Consider the following 21,748-nt stretch of genomic DNA (forward strand, 5'->3'; position numbering starts at 1 on the left):
TTAAAGTCTGTGTAAACGGCAAAAAAATTGTGTTATGAGTTTGTCACACCAAAGAAACATGTATCATTGACCACTGAGCCAAATTTGAAAGATTAAAAAAATTGTTAAGTATATAAAATTAGGTCTCTAAATCATGGAAAAACAAGCACTTCTTTCTGCTGTGAAACGCTGGGGGCGTGTCAGTTAGAGGTGCTGTAACCACGCCCATGCGGCGGGGGCTACACGTCATGTTAATGACGTAGGTGTCTCCCCAGGTGTTCCCCAGGTGTTCCCCTTGTCTATCTAAACCCGCGTACAGTTTATAATCATATAGATGCTGTTATAACGTGTATTGATTGAGATCCTGACCCACTAAACATCCTGGAAAGTGACGAGTGAAGTTTTTCGCGCTAAATTACATAATTATACATAATCGCCATCAGTAAACAGGACGCTGTCTGACTCTGTCACTCGCGGGGACGGAGGCTGTTTTTCTGGGGACAGTTTTCCTTAAGTCTCGGTCAGGAGGGCTGGCTGTCGCGGTGATTTATTTTCGTCAAACACTCGGTGAGTTAAACACTCTTGTGACAAGCGTGACAGACGCTGTTTTGTGAGCAGAAATGTGAGGAAGAGTCGGGAGGACAGGGAGGGGACGGACAGGAGGACAGACGCTTCTCCACATACAGTTGTGGTATTTGTTTTCCTCATATAAGTTGCTAAAGACAGTTATAGTTACTACGTTACTTTGTTCGGTCATGTAACGTTGCTTTGTAGGACATTTCTCTGTATTTAGTTGAGTAAGGACCTGTGCAGTTAGACTGTCAGACCGACACGCCCTCGCTCCGCGCCTCCGGATTATCCGTTCACACTGGGACGCTCACCAATATGCGGCCCTGATACTACCTCCACATACCGCCGGTGGGACCCGCCGTCAGCGGGACGGAGAGGGTCGGCTGCGGCGGCGGCCACATCATGCCGGTGGGACCCGCCGTCAGCGGGACGGAGGGCCGGATGCGGCGCGGCGGCCACATCATGCCGGTGGGACCCGCCGTTAGCAGGACGGAGAGTGTCAGCGGGGGTCAGCAGCGGTCACATCTCCTCGTTGGCGGAGGAGAGGATGCAAGCCGGGACGGAGTTGACCAGCGTTAATGGACTCCCCCGTTTCCTTAGGTTTCATCCGAAGGAAACTTAAATAAGCTAACAGCGCAGTCACCCTGCCACACTGTGTCATCCAGGAAAGATGCAGAGCGATGTGGAGGAGACATGGCTGGTTAGCTGACTGGTTGGCTGGTTAGCTAGCTGCAAACTATTGTAAGCAATGCAATCCGAAACTGGAGAGTGAGAGTGGGAGAACCGCTGAAGCCGATGCGTTGAACATATTTATACCACTTCCGCAGCAGGGCGGGGTTTATGCAAATCATATGGCCGCGTTACGTAACGCGGCCATGATTTGCATGATTTCTGACCCGCCCATTAAATCCTGAACACAGAAATGTTGAAAACTGTTTGTGAGCCTAGCTCCAAAATTAAATTCTACATGGCCGAATGGCTTTTACATGTTTTAAGTAAACACATTTATGACCCGTTTAATGTGTTTAGAAGAAAATGCTGATTTGGTTTACACGGACTTTAAGGTCTGGGCTAAACCACCTCTAGTTGCGTTAACTTCCAGGCCGAAATGGGAAACACCAGATGATACGTCAACAGAGTGAGGAAAGACTGAGTAGGATTACAATCTATGTTATTGTTTTGTCTGTGCATCTTTAGGAGTTTTGAATGGAAAATGCCTCAATCTCTAACAAAGTATTGTATTTTGGAGGTTTATTGTACATGTCTTTTAAATTTAAAATCGTAATCTGTTAGGCTACTAGTAACTAAAGCTGTTGAATAGTGTAAGTAAAAAATAAAATATTTGAGTAGGCAATTACGAATATCTCAAAATGGTTATCTTGAGGAAATGCACTCATTCCATCGCAGTTCATTGGTATAAGTAGCCTAGTATAGAAGACAATGAAGAAGGGCTGCTGTCCAAGAATTGCTAAAACTGATGTTGGCAGACTGCACTACAGATCCGTACTCTTCTTCAGGATAAACACATTGGTCAATGCCAAAAAATAATTTCTTCAGTCCTTTCTTTCATCAGGTTTTTTCTTTGCTTGTCGTTTCGCTCGTTCCGCATTCGTCTCATCACATCATCGTGTGTTGTGCGTTCTCTGGTTCTGATCCTCACCACCTTCAGGGACACATCTTTGATATGTGAAGACACGCTCTAATCAAGTATTGATGAAATTGACGCAATCGGTGAGGGGCCTCTGTGTTTTAAAGCGGTCACCTGTAACTGCGCCATGGTACCGTCAGCAGATGAAGAAAGAATTCACACGCGGGCATGTGTATGTGCTGCATGTGCCTGTCAAACCCGCTCTGTTCCGAGTTTAGCCGCAGTTCATTCTGATGAAGTTACACTAATGTGGATCAGAGTTACTCTGCTGTTGGAATCGTTATGACAATGAGTGGAGGGCAAAGGAGGTGGAAGGAGGAGCGCTATCTGACAGCACCTTGACAGCACAGCCAGGACACACTGCCTCTTCCCAGGGAAACACTTAATCCGGCTTTTAACAGCTTTGGCATCTGTACGTGTGTGTGTTTATGTGAGGGAAAGTGTATAGACGGGTGGGGCTGCTGCACTGACATACCTAATCCTTGTAAACTCTCAGGGCTGATGGAGAGTGTGCAGCTGCAGGCCAAGATATTTGTTACAGAGAGAGAGGACTGTGCGTGCATGTCTGTGTGCGCGTGTGTGTGCGGTAGGGAACGCGCGTGTTTTTGTGCTACCATGTGCGAGTGTGCTTGATCTATGATATGAAAAGACCAAGATCCATCTCTTCTGATGATCACTCAAACATTAAAGATGGTTTTCAATATTCAGAGCACACACGGCCCTCTAAGTGTTGATAAGTCCTCTTCAAATCTAATATATATTCCAATCACAGATTGAATCCCCCCGACTAACCACACGCAGATTACAATGCCACACTAAGCGAAGACTCCAAAGCTTTTTGCAAGAGAAAGCGCGTTGTCTTTTTCATTTGTCTGAACACGTGCATCTTTTTCCTCTCCATTGCCCTTTTTCTTCTTTACCAACACATTACTGGGGCCCTGACCTATGTTCAGCCTCGACATGTGCATGCACTGTATGTGAATGAACTCATGCACAACATATATATTTGCTTCTCATCCGGCCTCTAAAGACATCCGTCTGTGTATGTATTGTGTGCACAGGCGACCTTCGACATTTTGCATCTTTATCACACCTACAAGTTTCTTCTGTTGCGAGTTTAAGATTGTTGCACCATTGAGAAGTGTTATTACAGAGGCTATTAACATTTGGAATCAATATACGTTCCAAGGGAACCGATCACGACTGGACAGTTTATGCCCGTCATGTGTAAAAAAACACACATTGATGGAATATTTTCACACAAATAGAGATATCTTTCTGTTTAATTTTTGCTGAATTAACGAGTGAGCCCAAATAATTCAGAATATGTTGTACACAATGTTTCACAAAGTTTAGAAAGTCAGTCCTGACTCCACAACTCACAAAATTGATCGATTTCTTAAGGGAGTCTGGGGACTTTCTCCATGGACGTCAGAGAAGTGGCCTTTTCCTTTGGTGGATACTAGTTCAGTGGTCAGCTGACTGTAAACACTGACATCTGCTGCAAATATTGGCGGGTTAACGGAGCCAAGAAGTTGGGCCTTGCCTTAGTCCCAAGAAAATGTGACAAATCCTGAGATTCCACCTACAAATAGCAAATGCATCCTTTACAGTTCCCTCTAAATCAAAGTGACTTTTATTCTGCTGAAATAAAGCAGGTGCAGGGTGGTACCCCGTCTGCACACGGACCAAAACAAACAAAGAGCCTGAAGCCCGATCAGCCCCAATCGCGATACACCTACTCCGAGCACTCAGTTTAGATTCACAGCTCTTGCCATCTGCCTATCATCATCAGTCTGATGGAGTGTGTAACTCTGACCTTGCTGTATGACAACTTATGAGAGAAACTCCCATCTGTTCTCTCTGCTCAAAAAAAATCACATACCAAGAGCTGAATCACCTTCTACGGTCTGGAACTAAAAAAAGGCCCTACAGAGAAATGCGGGGAAACGCATAAATAATAGCAGGGTGTGGAATTGGTTTAAATAAAGGAATAGAAAATAGAAAAATTGAAAAAAAAAGGATCCTGTGTCCAGATGAAGACCAAAGACATAATTCAGAGGGAAATAAAAACAAATTCTGCAGTCAAGGACAAATTAAAGTAAACAGTGGAGGAAGCGGGGAAACAGAAACGAATAAACGGATGTACAGAACGAGTGCAGGATTTCTGAGGTTTGGCTCTTTCTACAGCAGCAAGACTTATTTTACTCTTGAAATTTCATAGCACCACGTTCCTCATTCTTCTGAGATCTATATGCGTGGAAAGACATTTGCACAGAAAGATCAATGGGTAGTCGAGGAGCACATCTTCACGTTAAGAGTGTCTGTTAAAAGGTTGAGATTCCTTTTTTTTTTTGCAATGGAGGAAGATATTCGATCCCGGTCGTTAAACAAGAGGATAGCGGCCTGGGATCGCCTTGTAAATGTCCAGGTCTGATGGTTGGAGTGCATATGTTTGGAGCACATAAAACTATTATATGATAAGGATATCTGGAGGGAGAGGAAGAAAGGGGGTGCGGTTTTAGGGAGAGGTACATGTGTTACTTTTATTTTATACTCACACATTTGGTGCACAGTACGATTTGAGCTAGGCTGCTTTCTGCATGAGCGCCATGATTCCACACATCGTGCCCGGACATTTGTGGTTCCCATCAGCCGAGAAGCTCAATCAGAGCCTGCTCAGATCGATGACCCATCAGGCCTTGAAAACTCTTTAACTTTAGTATCTATTACTTAAACCAGGACTTGTGGAGCAGGCAAATATGTGGCAGCATGATGTATGATGATGAAGATGACGGTGATGATGTAGTGCTTGTTTGGAATGAAACTGGGACTTTAACGACGCGCTCAAAGTTATTTCTGCCTGATTATCTGTGTGATTGCCTTTATCCATCGACCTGCCTCCTGTGACGTCTCACCTGCTTGGTTGGTGGTGATGGTGACGGCGGCGTACTGCCTCATCTTGGGCGCCAGCGGCGACACGCCGTTCTGCGCCTCGATCTCGAATGTGTAGTTGGTGTGGGCCAGCAGGTCGGCCACGGTCACCGTGGTGTTCTGGAGGCCCGCGGATCTCGGCAGGAAGCGGACGTTGCTCCGGCAAGGCTCACAAGTCTGGGTCCCGCCGCTGCTGCCGTTACCGGTGACCCCGCGGCAGCGTTTACAGAGGACGGTGAAGGTGATGTCCCTGCGCCCGCCGCTGTCCTCCGGCCAGCTCCAGTCCAGGATGACTGAGGTCTCGTTGATGGAGGAGATCACGTTTCGGGGAGCTGAAGGAGGACCTGTTAGACAGAGCAGAGGCGAAAAGGAGATGCAAAGAGGAGGTCATTGGCAGACAAGAGAGTTCCCACTGGAGAAATGGAAAAAGGGAAATGCTGTACAACATATAAAAAAGTACCTCTGGCATTGTTTAATCATGGAACAGTGTAATAAAAGGGTTGCGTTAATATGAGCCTGTTTATGTAATACAGTATGCCTGTTTTCCTCTTTCTCTCTGGATCTCTTAAGAGAAGAGAAGGACATGACTCAGGCTCTTTTCACGCAAAAAAAAGTGAGCCTGTCAAAGTTAGACTGACATATAAAAGTAAAAATGTCTTATTACAAACAGATCTCTCTGAATATTTCCAGATTTCTATATCAAAGCGCTGACTGTAATTACATGGAGGACAAAACAAAACTGCCAAATAACTCCGCGGAGAACTTGAGGAGCTGGAGGAGGAAGAGGAGGAGGAGGGAAAGACTTAGATTGTGTCTTGAGATAAAAATGCTTTGTTTGGTTTGTTAGACTTGACAAGAATTTACTTCAGGCCCAAACCATGCATAGCTCCTGTCTCGGCACTCAAAAGACTCAAAAGAAGGGGAAATCAAAGGGAAAAAACGCACCAAATGTTGAGCGGAGGAGAAAAATCTGAAAAAGGCATCAGGGTATCTGTTTAATGTTGGAATACATCTGACGTGACTGAAGTTTTTAAATCAGTTTTGCAGCTCCTAGACTAAATAATCCGTCTCAAGCTGCGTCTAACTGAAAGGGTATATGACGTGAAATAAATCAGATTTAATGTGTATGCATCAGGACACACATTGTAAGAGGTCATTACTGGAGGCTGTTAGAAATGCCAGAACCATTAAAACTTATGGTGCAATGACATAATTCGTGTTTTTTTTTTTTTTTTTTGCGATTTCGTACCAAAGCCTCCACCTCCGCCTGAACAGAAATCACTGAATGCGGAGAATGTGGCGCCCTGTTGCTATCATCAAACCTACACGCATGCACCGCTGCCCTGAAGCTTTCCAGACACAGCCGGCAGGAGCCGAATGCGTGGAGGCAAATGCCAGAATCAGCTGGCTCGGTCAGTGGGTGGACTCAGTGCTTATTGCTCCTTAGTGAAAAGCAATGTCTGATTGAGCCCATGTGTGAACAGAGCGGGCTCGTCCCTGAGAATCCACAGCGAGCCAGTGGGCGTGCTGATGACACGAATGCAGCTCGCACTCTTTTTCTGCTTGCCTTACATATTGAGAGCGCTCTTTATTGATATTGCCGATACGTCCGAATACATGTAGCATCGATATCCTCCTCCTCCACCTCCTCCAAGCACAATCCACCCAGGCGCCACCTCTCGCCTACACCAAGCAGAGTAATTCCATGGTTTTAACACATCTCCACCCTTGAACAAAAAGGAAAGAAAAAAGAAAAGAAAGCACAAAAAAAGGCTCCACTTTCTAAGGAAAGAAGGTCAAATCCTCGTGCCAAGTTCTTCTCAACTATTCCGGAGGAGTAACAGAAAGCATTCTGACTGGCAACACTACAAACTGGCATGATTTGTGCAAGGCTCAGGACAGGAAGTCTCTGCGCTGGGTGATTACAACCAGTCAGAACCAAACAACTGACAGAACTGACGAAAGATACACACAAGTATCGGCTGCCATCTGTTAGCAGCAGATTACGGAGCAGCATCTACCCTCAGGCTGTGAGAATCCTGAACTCATCCTCTTCACTCCCTGCAGCCCATCATTTTTTAAATTTTTTTTTTTGCGTGTTTAACATAAAAGGACAACAATTTTGATATCATTGTACAAGCCTGTGTTGTAGAAGAGACAAATAAATTAACTTCGAACTCTGAACGCATGCAGAAGCGCGGATAATTTCCAGGACCGATCCTCCAGTTAGATCAGCACCGAGATCTACCGTCGAAACTATTACTCCTTGTCTAATGCATATTTGGTATCAATTAAAAAGAAGAATGTATGTATATTTAAATATATATATTGCCACAGGTCCATGTATCCTTCAAAAACGTTGATACTTAATCCGACTCTGACAGTCCTCTGGCTCACCTGCAGCTAACTCCGCTGACCACATCAAACTCTCGGACCTGTAATCCCTCCACGATATTACCTGCGCGGGCCTGCACATGTGCACATGCAGCCAATCATACACTAATTCCAAATGTCAAAATAATACATCGAGGTCGAGATTAACATGTGACATGAATTATGTTGTGTAAGAGCTGAGGATGTGAGTGTGTGTGTGTTTATGTGTGTGTGTGATGTGCAATTGCTCACAAAGGGGACTTATGTGTGGACAACTCTCTTTGGGCTCCTTCCAGCCTCCTACTTATCACTGGAGACATCAGCAGATGCTAAAAAGTTATTTCACAGCAGTGGCAACGATCAGCCACGAAGACCGGGACGTGCATTTTTTTATTCTTTTTTTTTCTTTTTTTTGCGCTAATTTGGAGGCAGTGCCGTGGGACGCGGGGGGAACGCATTGATGCATCTTTAATTGGTGGAACAAAATTTTTTTTGGGGGGGAGTGGACAAACTCCACTGTTAAGACAGCTGCTACAGAAACGTCTCATGTTGAACAGAGCAGGAAATACCATACAGTTGAAATGTAAGTTTGAGTTCAGTATCCTCGTTCTCCTTCCCCCCCCCTCCGAAATGCTCCCGCAGACATTTTTTATTTTTTTTTAAATGTTCAGAGTCAACTCTAAACAACCTCTACCACGCCGCTAACAGCAAAAGCCCCCCTTCGGAGATAATCATGATCATTATCTTCTAACAACGTATCTATTCATTTGCAGCCCTTGCGTCACTCAATCTGTCCCGACGATGTGAAATTCGCCTAGTTGACAAGATGGTGTTGAGATAATCACAACAGGGACCTGCCATGACTGTCTTTCTAATTAGGATTCTGTCAATGGCTGTGGGCGTCCAATTTGTATTTCCTACTGTTCTCCGCATGGTGAAAGACATTTTTTTTTTCTCCCCTCCCTAGCCCATTTAGCAACGGATGTATCCATAACCTGACGTGAGGGAATGCAGTGATTTATAGTTTTATGGGGAATGCATTTTGGAAGGGCTCACAGGAGGCATCTGCATCTGCAATCCATTTGCATCACAGGGAGACAAAGGAAAATCATGTAGGGAGAAGAGAAGGTGATAAAGAGTTCTCGGGCAGCCCGAGCTTCTGTGACCTTTAAATAAAAAAATAATGTATCTCTTTTTCTTAGAGAAAGCTATTGTTACCGGCGAACTGAGAAATTTTAGACTATCACAGCAATCTTCAACTGTAGCATGTGTAGAAATCAAACTATAAATGAGACTATGTTCACTGTAAACACTGTTCCACTGTTTACATGAGAACCAAATCCAGCTGCGAGAATCAATGTTGGCATTGCACGCTTCTACGAGCCACAGATGTGTTGACGACTCTAAGATTCAATTTCATGTTGTGACAATGCTGCATATGTCACCCAACCTCTCCTAATCCATATTAGAAAGTCTGATGTCGATACATATGTAATGGACACATTGGAGACAGAAAAGCGCAATTCAAACGACATTCTGAACCTCCTGGATTAATTCAGCATAAATACAGTGTGTACAGCTTCTTGTATTGTACATGGGCGTATTGCTTTTTCGCACTGCACGAGGGAGCGGTTAGCCCCCAGGCTAGGAAAGCGTTCACACAGCACAATCCTGGCACATTTCAAAAGTGGGCTAGCCTCAACTTTAGCCTAGGGGCTTGCTGGCCCTGCTCTTGAACTAGTACAAATGCGGTGTGAATCGTGTTGCCCCGGGTTTAGGTTAGCCAACGGTTAACAATACATGTGTGAAGGGGTGAAGTTATCCTTTGGTCACCTGCCTGGGGCTAAGGATAGCCCTGGGCTAAGAATATCCAGTGTGAAAAGCCCTTGTCTGTACAAGAATGTCGTTGGCTTGTATGGGATTTTGCATGGACAGATGCAGTTTTTCAAATGATTCAGTGTGAAAAGCATCTGAAAGCATTTAGACCATCGTGGGACGCTAAAACTAAATGGCAGCCAAACTTTATGGGTTGCAGCACATCTTCAAGGCGAGGTTAAGACAGGTTATATTGCATGTTTTATGGGCTGATGAGAAAAATCCTCCCACACAACGTTGGGGGGTCCTGTGGTCAACCATGTGAATGTAGGAGCAGCTATGATCAGGGAGGAACCGGCATCACAGCAGGACGCCGCAGAAGGCTTGTTATGATATCAAATAGCCCCGAATGTAGAGGTGAACACGTTATAAAAGCACACTTACGGGTACAGGCCATGGAGGCGGGGTCTCCCTCGGCACGGAAGTAGTTTTTCTCGCAGCCACAGTGCAGCGACCCCTCGTGGTGGGAGAAGCTGTGAGGCGGACACTTCGAGCACTCCATGTTCCCGAGCGTGGACTTGTAGAAACCCGCCCTGCACACTGGAGACAAGAGAAGACACGGACGAACGCATGAGTGTCACGCTGAAAACCAGCACACGGATAGTAGTTACAATATCACACAGGTGCGACAACAAGAGCAGAGGGAATGAAAGATCGAGATTATTTAATGCACCCACCCACACACACACACACACACACACACACACACACAAGCAAGGGACAGGGATTGAATGTAAATCTGCTCTTAATGTAACGAGAGTCCCTTAACTGCAGGTAGAAAAAAAAAAAAAACAGAAAAAACAATAATTCTCTGGAATGTCTTTGTCGCTGCTCCCTCTCTTCATCTCTCAGAAGGCGCGACATGAATAATGCAAATTGTCCCCTCAGATAAAAGCGCTGTTCTCTTTAAATATCTGTGGTATTAAATCTGCACTCAGCAGCTCTTTTAACTCCTACTCACCACAAATCTGTTGCAATCTGCGCAAGTAGGGTGACACTCCACCTGCGTAAAGTATATTGCATGTGTAAGTGCGTGTGCGAGCGTGTGTGCTTGTGTGTCTGCGTAGGGGGGGAAGATCAAGGGGAACTTTCCCTTATGTTTTATCTCCGCTTTCTCCTTCTATTTGCTCCCACCCCGCTCCTTTATTCTCGACTCTTTTCTTCTTCCTCTTCTATCACAGGTTAAATCCTTGTCATCTAAACTTGGCTTGATGACGGGAAACAAAGCGTTTTAGCGTACAAAGCGGCTTCTTCAACGATGGCAAACTCCAATTTTACTGCCAAAAGATAGTTAGAGTTTAACATCTGCAGTACTGTACATCTAAGTGCACACTGCGAGTGTACAGGAACTGCAAAATTCAAATGAGGGGTCAGATTATTAAAGCAGCTGGCAAATGGCATTAAACAGATGTGACAGCAATTCAGTGTTTTCTAATGGGACCGATTTGGGATTCAAACCTTTCGTCGCTAACTCACAGTCACTGCTATACAATTCAATTCAATTCAAATTATTTTATTTGTCACTGGGGGCAATTAAATGATTATTATATTAGGCATGTTCAGCAAAAACTCAATAAGAGTGTATCTGTTATAAAAGAAAACACAAATCTGCGGGGGGTTTTTTATTACACACATTTATACCACCTAAACTGGAAGACAACGTTTATTTTATTTAAACCCTCTCTGTTGCTCCTGTCACATTTTTAACGCAACTTGTTGGACTTGTTTTTCATAAACACATATTAGTTGGGGACCCCACACAGTTTGATACTCGAGGTGCCAAATGACTATTTTCATACTGATGACTTTAGTAATCATGTAGACTGTTAATGTTCTTTTACTCTCTGGCTGGGCCCCCTAGTGGCATGGAGGCCTAGATCCATCCCGCCCTGCACCTCTTTGTAAGCACTATAATCGGGCCTAGAAGTACATGAGAACTCAAAACTGTGTTTTCTGCCATGCGACACAGCCATAAATCATGAAGAAAAAAAGAGAAATCGCAAAGGGAAAATGCATTTTCCGAAAAATAAAGAAAACCAGAATCAAGACATCAACACAAAACTCACAGTGATAAATTTGACATTCATTTTACATGCTGTATCTGGATCAAAGCACATGAATCCAGTGGTACCAGGCATATGATGTGTCTTCTTTATCAAATGTATGTATGTGATGAGTCACATGGGTTATTTATCTTTCAAGGAAGAACAGTTTCTTATGATCCCTTGTGACTAACAGCTAGAAATTAAAGATGTTGTGAAAAACTTGCGTTCTGTAACTGACTGTAAAACATTCAGTGGATTTATGCTCAGCCTGCTTTTTTTTAACTGCACTTAGATTACATCAAATTAAAGGCTTCCCACAAAAAGCAGGCTAGCGCTGATTAGTTATGCAATAATCAATTAACCAGTAACCCTCAAATGAAATCATATCTATCAAACAAGAGATGGATAACACACATTGGATCAGACCTGTTTTTTTAAAGCAAACGTAAAGCTTGCAAAGTAATCTGATACCGTTGCACACAGGCAAACAAGCATGTTCTCTCTCTTTCTCTCTCTTGCTCGCACTGACACACACATGCCCACACACACACACACACACACACACACACACACACACACCAGATTAAAAAACATGGCTTGCAGCAACAGTGGCGTGCCAGCAGAATGTGTGGGCTCAGCAGAACAGGTCTGACAGATCCCAGTGGTGGACAACACACTTCTGCAAAAGCCAACATTGCTGATACTACTGCCATATCCATCACTGACACTGGCACACCGAGGTCCCCGCGCTGCTCTATAATACTCCTCAACCTCGCCGCACACGTGGGCGTGAGCGTAATGCAAGGCGAAAGCGGATTTTTAAACAGCCCAATACGATCCTACCGACGGAACGACAACCACAACACTCGTCGACCCACACGCGGAACAGACCACCCTGATTGGAGGACAAGACAGGAAATTGGACCTGACAGCCAATCAGGGAGAAGAAGCGAGCTTAGATAACCGCTGGGTCAGCAGAAATACGCGCGAGAAACGTAAAACAGAAGCGTGGATAAACAGACGTCTCATAACAGTGGCAGACTGAGCTTCCATCTGATCTCTTTATCTGCGAACAGCCTTTGACAGAGCGCGGTTCAACCTTGGATAACACCAGATAACAAAAAAAGCCTTCACTGTATTCACTGGACAGTTAAAGAACCGGGCTCGAAACCAACTGGACCTGTTTTCGTTTAGCTACCGTATGTACTAACTCCTGGCATCAACCTCACTGTGGATTATAAACAAATCAATTATGGAGCTATGCATATCCACAGGGAAATTTACTATATCATATTTTTGTTTTCATATTCAGATGTCCCAAATCACATTTATCTTATTGCTGTGTGTGGAATGTATCTTCCATTTCTTCCATTAAGACAGATATGAGCAATATTAACACTACATTTATCTCAAAATGTCCAGTTGCCATCGTTGGGTTTGAGCCCAGCATGAAGTCAGTCGGATAATGTGTGCTGGTCGGCTGCAGGGCTCCTATCAGAGAGCACAAGGTCAATCAAAAAGCTGTTAGTCAATAAATATCAATTATTGTGATAAACTTACATTCGATTCACTGTGCAAACTCAATAAGCATCCTCACTAATTCAACAAGCTAAAGGCTCCGGAAAACATATCACACATTAGCTACAGGCATGCATAGATAGGAACAACAGGGATTTAACTCGATAGCCAAACACCGTGTGATTAGTAGTTATGATGCGTTACTTAGTTAGCTGTATACAATATGATCCACACAGTCGCTGTGACTTGAGGTTCATCTGTGGACCTTCCAAAAGTGTGTGTGGCTATTAGCACAAATCCCATTTACGGAAGCACAGAGGGACAAGTCATTTTCTTTCTAATGATCCATCCAAGTCCCATCTAAAGTTTTTTCTCTCCTGTATTTATGACTTTAATTTCGGATGGGGGGAAAAAAAAGGTTTTACCAGGATTATTCTAGTTATCAATTAGTTCACAGATTAGTTTTCTCCATCTGTGAAAAAACGTTTTTTTTTTTTAGGATAAATAAAAAAGTGTGAAAACCAATTTCACATTTATTTTTTCATGTGTGAAACTGAGTGAAAAGAATAATAATAATAATTGGCAGGAGAAAATAATACGTTGGATAGGGTTCATTTTGTGTTTCACCCAGTTTCACGTGCGAACATTTTTTCTCAAAACAACAAACAAAATGAAAGACAATTCACCAAGAAAAGAAAGGAAGTGAGTGAGATTGTCAGTGAGATCCTGTCAAGGTTCTCAAGTCATAAACAGAACAGAAAACAACTTAGATCAAACTTAGAAGATGGATCAACAGAAAAAAAAAAAAAAAAAAAAAAATGAAAAGAATCTGCACTTGTCCCTCATTATTGTTATGTTGGACAAAAAAAAATTCAAATTAACATCCTGCTAGACTTGTACAAATGACTCAACATCTTGTGCAACGTTGCGGCTCTGTGTTGTGTTTTTAACGCTCTTAGTGGAGGATAGCACACAGGCATACGCTGTACATGTCGGTGTTTCACATCATCAGAAATTCTATGCATGATTCTTGTGTTATATATCAGCGTATGTATACTCTCAGCATGGCTCTTCCTGCAGCTGGAGGAACTTAGCATCTTACTAGACCTGGACGAATAATCCTGGCGAGTCAACACCCGACAAACACAAGACCAAACGGCCTTGTTTCCACTTGAAAGTTGAAGATAAACGGGAACTTTTTCGGTGCGTAACGCAGCCGTGAAACTTATCAGCCACCGAGAGGATCTCATAAACGTTTCAGTGCAAAAAAATTAACAACCGACGCAGCACTTACGGCATGAGGTTTTCATATGACAGCGTAGTGATATGTTGTATTTTCTCGACCGCGGCCCTAAAAATATTTTTATAACAGTTGGAAAAGGATAATAAAGGGCCCGTTTCTTCCCCGTGTGTGTGTGCCAGGCTGTGACAGAGGCTGATGGTAAAATCAGATTCGGCTCACAGGAGGTTAACTACTCATCTTAGAGGGAGAACTGAGACGTGCGACCAGCAGTGTGAGCGAGAGGGAATGAGTGGATAGTATGATACCGTGTGTGTGTCTGCGCGCCCCAGGAGAGGAAAAATACACTGCCTCTTCAGATGATGGAGTATGTGTGATTAATTAAAATATCTGGTGTGTGTGTGAAAAACGAAGAAGCGAAAGGCACATTTTTGAAAAGAGCTGATCCCCCTGAATCATCTTTTATGTATTTTTAAATCAATAACAGCTGCAGGAACAGCATGCAGGGGCTGAATCACTGTCCGTGTAAGTAGTCATTTGTGATACACACACACACATCCTCGCACACACACACAAACGCGCATTTCATGTGAAAGTCCTGCAAAATACCCATACACGCTCGCGGGGGGTACGACACGACGCCTCACCACTTTCGCTACGTAACGACGGCTGAAACACAATCCCCATCGTTCGCTTTTTAAAAGGGAGGGACACGCGGACATTTACACACATGTGCGCCCACGTACAGAGCCGCGGCGGCCACATGATACGCTGGTTGTAAAATAACTGGGGCTGCAATTTGCTCAATCAATAGTCCAGGTCACAGGACACCCTCATCAATAATTAATATGACTGCTGGACGGTCGAGCAGTCCCATGCAGCCCCTCTTTGTTACAACATGTTAGTTGAAAAAAACCTGACCTGACCTTGGTGCGGACGGATTCTGTTACCCTGCATCCTTTGAAGAGGAGCGGTTTCAACGGATTTCGAGTCGACAATGAGGAAGTTATTGTCCACATTGACAAGTGTTTTTTAAAATGGAATCTAGGATCTGTTTGTGATTTGTAGCCAAACCTCAGTTACACTTTTTAATGTTCAAAGTCTATCAACACATTAGAGCTAGACTTATTTTTTTTAACTCAAACAGGTTTCAACATGTTTTTTAGAGGTCCAATATGTAAGAATTGTCCACCTGTTGAACTAACACTCCAAACAAATAGGGGGCAGTATATCAACAGGGTAACCACTTAACTCTGACTAATATCAGCCCAGTTGGTGGTGCAGCGATGGGAGCGTTGGTATTGTTTACAACACTGGCACTGGAGCTTCGGACCACTGAGAGGATCAGGTTTTCAGGCGTGGAATGGTGGGAACCCAGCTGGGAATGCTGGTAAAAAGCGGTGCCACAAAATGACACCAAAAATGTTACTTCCTCATATTCTGTTGATCATTTTTGTCAATGTTGGGATTGTTTTAAACACAAAACTCTTACATACTTTGTATTCCCTACTCGTAAGTAAAGCAGATTTTTGAGTCTCATTCCCAAATCGACAAATACTGACACTTGGGATTGTAGGTGGGGTCTGTCGCCGTCCCAAAGCGCCAGTATTTGATAAGTTGGGCATGTGACTGGAGGTTCAACTTTTCTAGCAAATAGGATCTTAAAGAAAAGGCTTCTCAATTGTTAACGTTCTTTGGTTTTCTTTACTGAATATCTTCAAGGTGAGGATAAAACAAGACATTTGAGGACCTCATCTTGGACTTTGGACAACATTGATTGACATTTTTCACAATTTTCTGACTTTCTATAGAGCTAATTAACAATAATTGCAGCCCTATACCGCTCAGAAATGACAGCAACTTGAGCTTCCCAAATCCATTGCATGATTATAGTCTCGTTGGAAACATGGGTAAACACTTACGAGAAAGTGCAATCAATAGAAATAAGATTTGACCCTAAATTGCACCCAACGTGTTACATCTCACATGACTCTTGTCCTCTTGACCCCACTCGTTACTTGTAAATCGATCGGTGCTCCGCAGGGGTGGAAAGCGGGACGGTACCTCCGCCCTTGACCTCTATCTTTGCATGAGTCTCGCGAGCAGCTTCACTCTTATTCTCCATCTCTCGCTCAATCTATCTCTCTCTCCCTCCCTTTTGCGGCACACTTCAAGGTTGAAACTCGGCTGGAAAAACACAAAAAAAAAAAAAAAACACAACGACCTAACAATTGATTTCCTGTTTCCATACCACCTCCGCCTCCTTCCTTTCGCAATCCGACAAGATCCCAATGACTTTCACTCCCTCTCTCCGCCCCTTCCATCTTCCTCCCGCCTGCGCCACCCCGCCATCCTGCCCGCCCTCCTCCATTTCTTTTCTGTGGCTTTTTTCCCCTTCTCTTTCTTCTGCTGCGTCCTTCTTGCCCTTAATTGGAATAGCGCTCTTTGAAATGGAAAAGTTATTTACATTGACAGCTCGGGCCTTTTTGGCTGCCGGTCTTATCCGGAGCCACTTGTAATGTTACTGGAAACATGGCAACAGTAAACAACTTGTCCCCCCCCACCACCATGAAAACCCCCTGTGGGCCAAACAAGTAACAAGTTGCAGAAATCTGGAAAAGGGTTGGAGTCCTTTGAAGGGAAAATTTCACTTCCTGATAAATGATGTCATTGTTTAAAAATGGTGCACCGTGGCATGACTCAGGCGCATTGTTGACTGATGTGAAAATACATAACAATTCGAGCCAAGTGCGCATTTTTCAACAATGCAGTTGCGATGATCTTATCATCATAGTCATCTTCATTACCTTTCAAAAGCCAGGAGACACCGAGATATCCGCAGAAACAAGCACATCTGTCACAGACAAAGGAAAGATGCATCCATACACTCAAGGCTCCGGTTTATGACATTATCACTCCAGCAGCACAAAATGACACAGACATCCATTATGCTCTATTACAGTCAATTTGTTAAAGCTAATACGTCCGTAACACGACAAAAATGAACTCCTTTTCTCTGTCAGAAATACAAATGAAAGCAATCATCAGAATGGAAAGGTTGTGTCTTGGGGCAGATTGCGACGTATTCCATCTCTCTTATGCTCAATTATTGTGTCGTTTGCCATGATAATCGCATCGGGAACGTATTTGAGTTTATTCATATGTCGGCGGAGGCGGGCCGATGTGATTTCGCTCGCACATCTGAGCGGGCGGAGTGGTTCTGTACATCTGCAAGTTTCCAGAGGCGATATCCATCAACTGGAGAACACATTAACTGTCCCAACTAAAACCTTTAGAGTAATTTAGTTTTCTGCCACAGCGACGGGCGCTGCCAAAGTTAATCAGAATATAACAAAGCTTTCTAATGGGCTCTTGGCTCTTAAGGTCATAATTGCTGAGTGTTTTATATCATGGTCATTTTTTTAGTCCTGAGCTGCTGCAGCAAACGTTGGATGACGAGTCAGGTGGGATGTCATAGGAAAGTCTGCCGCATTAAGTGGCTTCTATGTTCATCTGTTAGAGATCTATACGTCTGGACAACAGCCAGTAACTGCTCAAAGTCATCCCTTCCAGGCGGGAAAGAAGCACACACTGAAGATCAAGGACGAATGCTAAAGGGAAAGAAATGTGTGTTGTTCACATTACATGTACTAACAGCTAGGTGAAGAAGGCTGCCAAGCCAGAAACCACTGTTCAAGGCAACGTTTCAACATTTGTGAGCAGGAAACCGCTCAAACCAGGTAAACAAATCTTTTCCTCACCCCAACCAGGTGGTTTTGTGCTTAAGTGAAACCAGTCCACGAGAACAGCGATGACACATCCTAGATTTGAGAACTGACACTGATGAAGTGTGAAGTTTGAACTTATCTGTGGTTTGCAGAAACCTATATTGCTACCATTTATAGTGGCAATCAGTTTAAGATTTGTCACTTTAATTTCCATCCAAGAAAGCCAAATCTATTTGTAATATTAGTCTTGGTTCAAGTTTCTGGCTAAAATTAGCCATCAACTAGCTTTCCAATAGGAAAACTACCAACTGTTCTCATAGCTTCCACGGAGCACTTTAAAAAGGGCCGCACGATCAATTCCTGACCCTGATGTCCAGCTTCATCTTTGCCATGACCTCATACGCTGCATTATCAGCAGCCATGGAAGTGAGTTGGGTTCATCAGCTGAGCGGTGGAGGGCCAGATTGGTGTTTGCGATGCTAACTGCGGGCTAATGGCCTGGAGAGACCCCGCTATTCAAGTCTGTTTATCTATACACACTCAAAGAGGCTCTTCTGCTGCCTGGATGCAATGTGTCTGTGTGTGTGTGTGTGTGTGTGTCTTTGTGTGTGTGTGTGTGTGTGTGTGTGCGATTCAGAGCCCAGCATACTAATCATTATACCACACAACCACCACCACTTTATGTCTGTGTGAAAGAAAGTTGCTGTGTGTGTGTGTGTGTGTGTGTGTGTCCTTGTTTGTGTGTGTCCTTGTGTGTGTATATGTGTGTGCACAAACTGGCACAGGGAGGCTTAATTAAGTGATCTGATCCAACACTGATTTGCATAATAAAGCGGCCTGATGAGGAGGATAAGAGGAGGACGAAAAGGAAGCCGAGGAAGATGAAGGGAGGCAGAGGAGGTGGATGTGAGGAGGTGAAATAGAGGGATGGAAGAGGAGGAGAAGGAGGAAGTGCAAGGTGAGGAGGGTCTACATTAGATGCATTGCAGGAGGCAGGAAACACGTTTGAAAGTGGAAGGCGCAATAAGCCGCACAAGCACATTAGCATCACACGCTAACAGACCAACAACTGTGTTTGTGTTCCACGAGATGCATCCTCCCCACTCTCTATTTTTATTTATTTTTTGGTGGGGGGGGGAAACACACCCTGATTTACCGCAATCACCGTTCAACCTTACACACAATTATTTCCAGTAGCTTAAGAGTGTGCAAGTAATTAATGTGACATAATCATTAAGCAGTATAGCCAAAGTGTGCTGCCAACACTGAATTAGATTTTAATAGTGGCAAACACCGGCCTCCATATATCAGTCTAACCTCGATGATGAAAAAAAAAAAAAAAAAGAACAAGCTCCTCTCTTTGTTTCCTCCCTCTCTCTCTCTCTTTAAATTCATAAAAGCTCTGCACAGTTCAAGGGGAAATTAGCAGAATCAACACATCGAACGTCTATTAGAATATACTTGTTTGCTGAGCTGCTGCACTGTGCACCAACCTGAGATTGTCTAAAGCAAAGTCAAATATTCAGAGGCATGGGCATAAGATACTTTGACTTGTCAGATTTATGGAGATTTCCAAAAAAAATTATGTGGAAACGAGAGTCGTCTGAGATTGACATTTGCACAAGTGGAATATCACATTCACATGATATGCTTATTGGCAGGAGATGGGGTGGGAAACGAGGTGGCATTATTGCAAACGAGGGCTGCCAAATCTCCAGGCGTTTTTTGTGGCAACATTTTTCATGGGACGGCAGACCGTCTCCAGATGTTCTTGCAGTGACCACGACCGGTTATTTTTCACAGGAAGTCAGATCATCAGCTGGCGTTTTTTGTGGTGACCAAAACTTGATGTTTTTCAACCCGAAGCCGGACCGTATCCAGGTGTGTTTTGTGTTAACCATAACTGGGTGTTTTTCAGTGGAAGTCAGACCATCTCCAGGTGTTTTTGTGGTGACCAACACTGGGTGGTTCTCATGGGAAGTCGAATCATCTCCAGCCGTGTTTTTGCCGACCAGAACCGGCTAATTTTCAAGGCTGGACGAACAATCTCCAGGGGGGTTTTCTGTAGACCTAAACAGGTATTTTAAGCAAAACCATGAAGTTTTCCTCACCCTAACCAAGTGGCTTTTGTGCCTAAACCAAAGCATAGCATAAGCACAGTGTTGTGACGGAAGAGAAATAGAAAATTCGACCGAAACTAATGTAAAGTTGCAACATAAAGTAACGTCCGGTTTCAACTAATCTGTGGTTTTGCACAAACTTACAATCATCATTCTGGTGATTGGGTTTCACATTTTTGAGTGCTTCTAAGGATTCCATTAAACATTTCTGTTTTATTGATAATGCAAAATGACACATTTCAGCATGGTTATTATCAGTAACAAGGTTAATGCAAGTCATTTCACAATGTAGTGTTGCCAAAATATGCCAGGACACAGCACGCAGCGCCTTTCCTTAAACTCTCTAAATGGAGCATGAGAGAGAAATAGCAGTTACATTAGAGTAGCATGTTTGCAAGTGTGTGTGTGTGTGTGCACAGCTGCTCTTATGTGAAGGACAATAAACTGGGGCATAACAGGGCAAGTGCTGTACAAACCCCAACGCACGCAGAGGCATGGATCAACTCCCCGCTGTATCCATCAAGGATGCAATAACTGTTTCCTACACTCTCCACACTCCAGAGGTTAGCCAGGTCAGTCGGAAAAATCCAGGACAACTAGCACAAATTCTCTAAACACACACCTACACACACACACACACATAAGCACACACACACAATGACGAGATGTTAATTTCAGCGCAACGGATCAGGGGAGACAGGCCTGTCCCATGCACGTACACTCTTGTGTGAACACATTTATCTGTTCTGATTTCATATCCGTCCAAGTTACATATTGATCACTCCGTGTGTAATAGATCACAAGATGGAGAGACAGGAAGGATGTGGAGAGCCGCGAGACCGAGTGGGAAATCACGGTCCAAAAAAGACGAGGACACAGAGCACATTCCCACACATAAACACTAACCACTCGCACACACTAACAATACACCTATTTGTCTTGATCCATCACACAGCACCACACCACCGTGACATTTTCACAACACACTAGTATGCTTGTGTGTGTGTGTGTGTGTTTGTGCATGCATCCTTTTGTGTCGTGTTTGAAGATGACGCTGACCTCTTAATGCCCTCTCACTCGTCCAAATACAGACTCTCTCACACACACACACACACACACACACACACACACACACACACACACACATGCGCATTCCACTGTTACACTCCTTGGAGACACACACACACAGACACACACACACACCCACACACTGCACCACCTAAAACGGCCCTAAACCCATTTGCCTCCACTCATCCTTTACTGGACTATTGTGGCGCTTTGAATGCGGCCGATAAGCAGCCATGTACACCCCGCACACACACATTCGCACAAACACACTAGCTGTCGTCATCTCGGTGATTTAGAGCTGGACAGACCATTGTGCTGTAATCCGCATGTGTGACAATAGTAGCCAGGTGCAAACATGTCACCATTTACATGCTGATATGGGAAAACTGATGTGGAACTCAAGACAGATTTGTCTCTCCATTGGCAAGGTGATTTATACCAAGACGCTATTTTAAAGCAATGTTATTATATAAATGTAACACATAACAGTTCTTTCTGTTACAAGTCTCATAAAATACAAGATTCATTTATTATCCTTTAAAAAAAAAAGGGTTGCATGAAGAAATATAGTTTTTCGTCCCTTTAGGCTACCATTGAAAAGGTAATTATATAGTCCAACGCAGATTCATCATCAATAACTCATAAAAATA

At 43.8% G+C, this 21,748-nt stretch overlaps 1 protein-coding gene across 3 annotated transcripts in view; it reads right to left on the minus strand.

The window, feature by feature from the left end:
* The window catches only part of epha3 (eph receptor A3), a 116,009-nt gene that overhangs the window by 45,180 nt on the left and 49,081 nt on the right, over positions 1-21,748 (minus strand). For all 3 annotated transcript variants that reach the window (XM_030428373.1, XM_030428377.1, XM_030428376.1), the window contains 2 exons: positions 9,764-9,919; positions 5,116-5,475 (listed from right to left, as the gene is read on the minus strand). In XM_030428373.1, the coding sequence (XP_030284233.1) occupies positions 5,116-5,475; positions 9,764-9,919 (516 nt within the window). The remainder of the gene's footprint in view (positions 1-5,115; positions 5,476-9,763; positions 9,920-21,748) is intronic.

This window comes from Sparus aurata, chromosome 9 (assembly GCF_900880675.1).
Source record: "Sparus aurata chromosome 9, fSpaAur1.1, whole genome shotgun sequence".
Taxonomy (NCBI): Eukaryota; Metazoa; Chordata; class Actinopteri; order Spariformes; family Sparidae; genus Sparus; species Sparus aurata.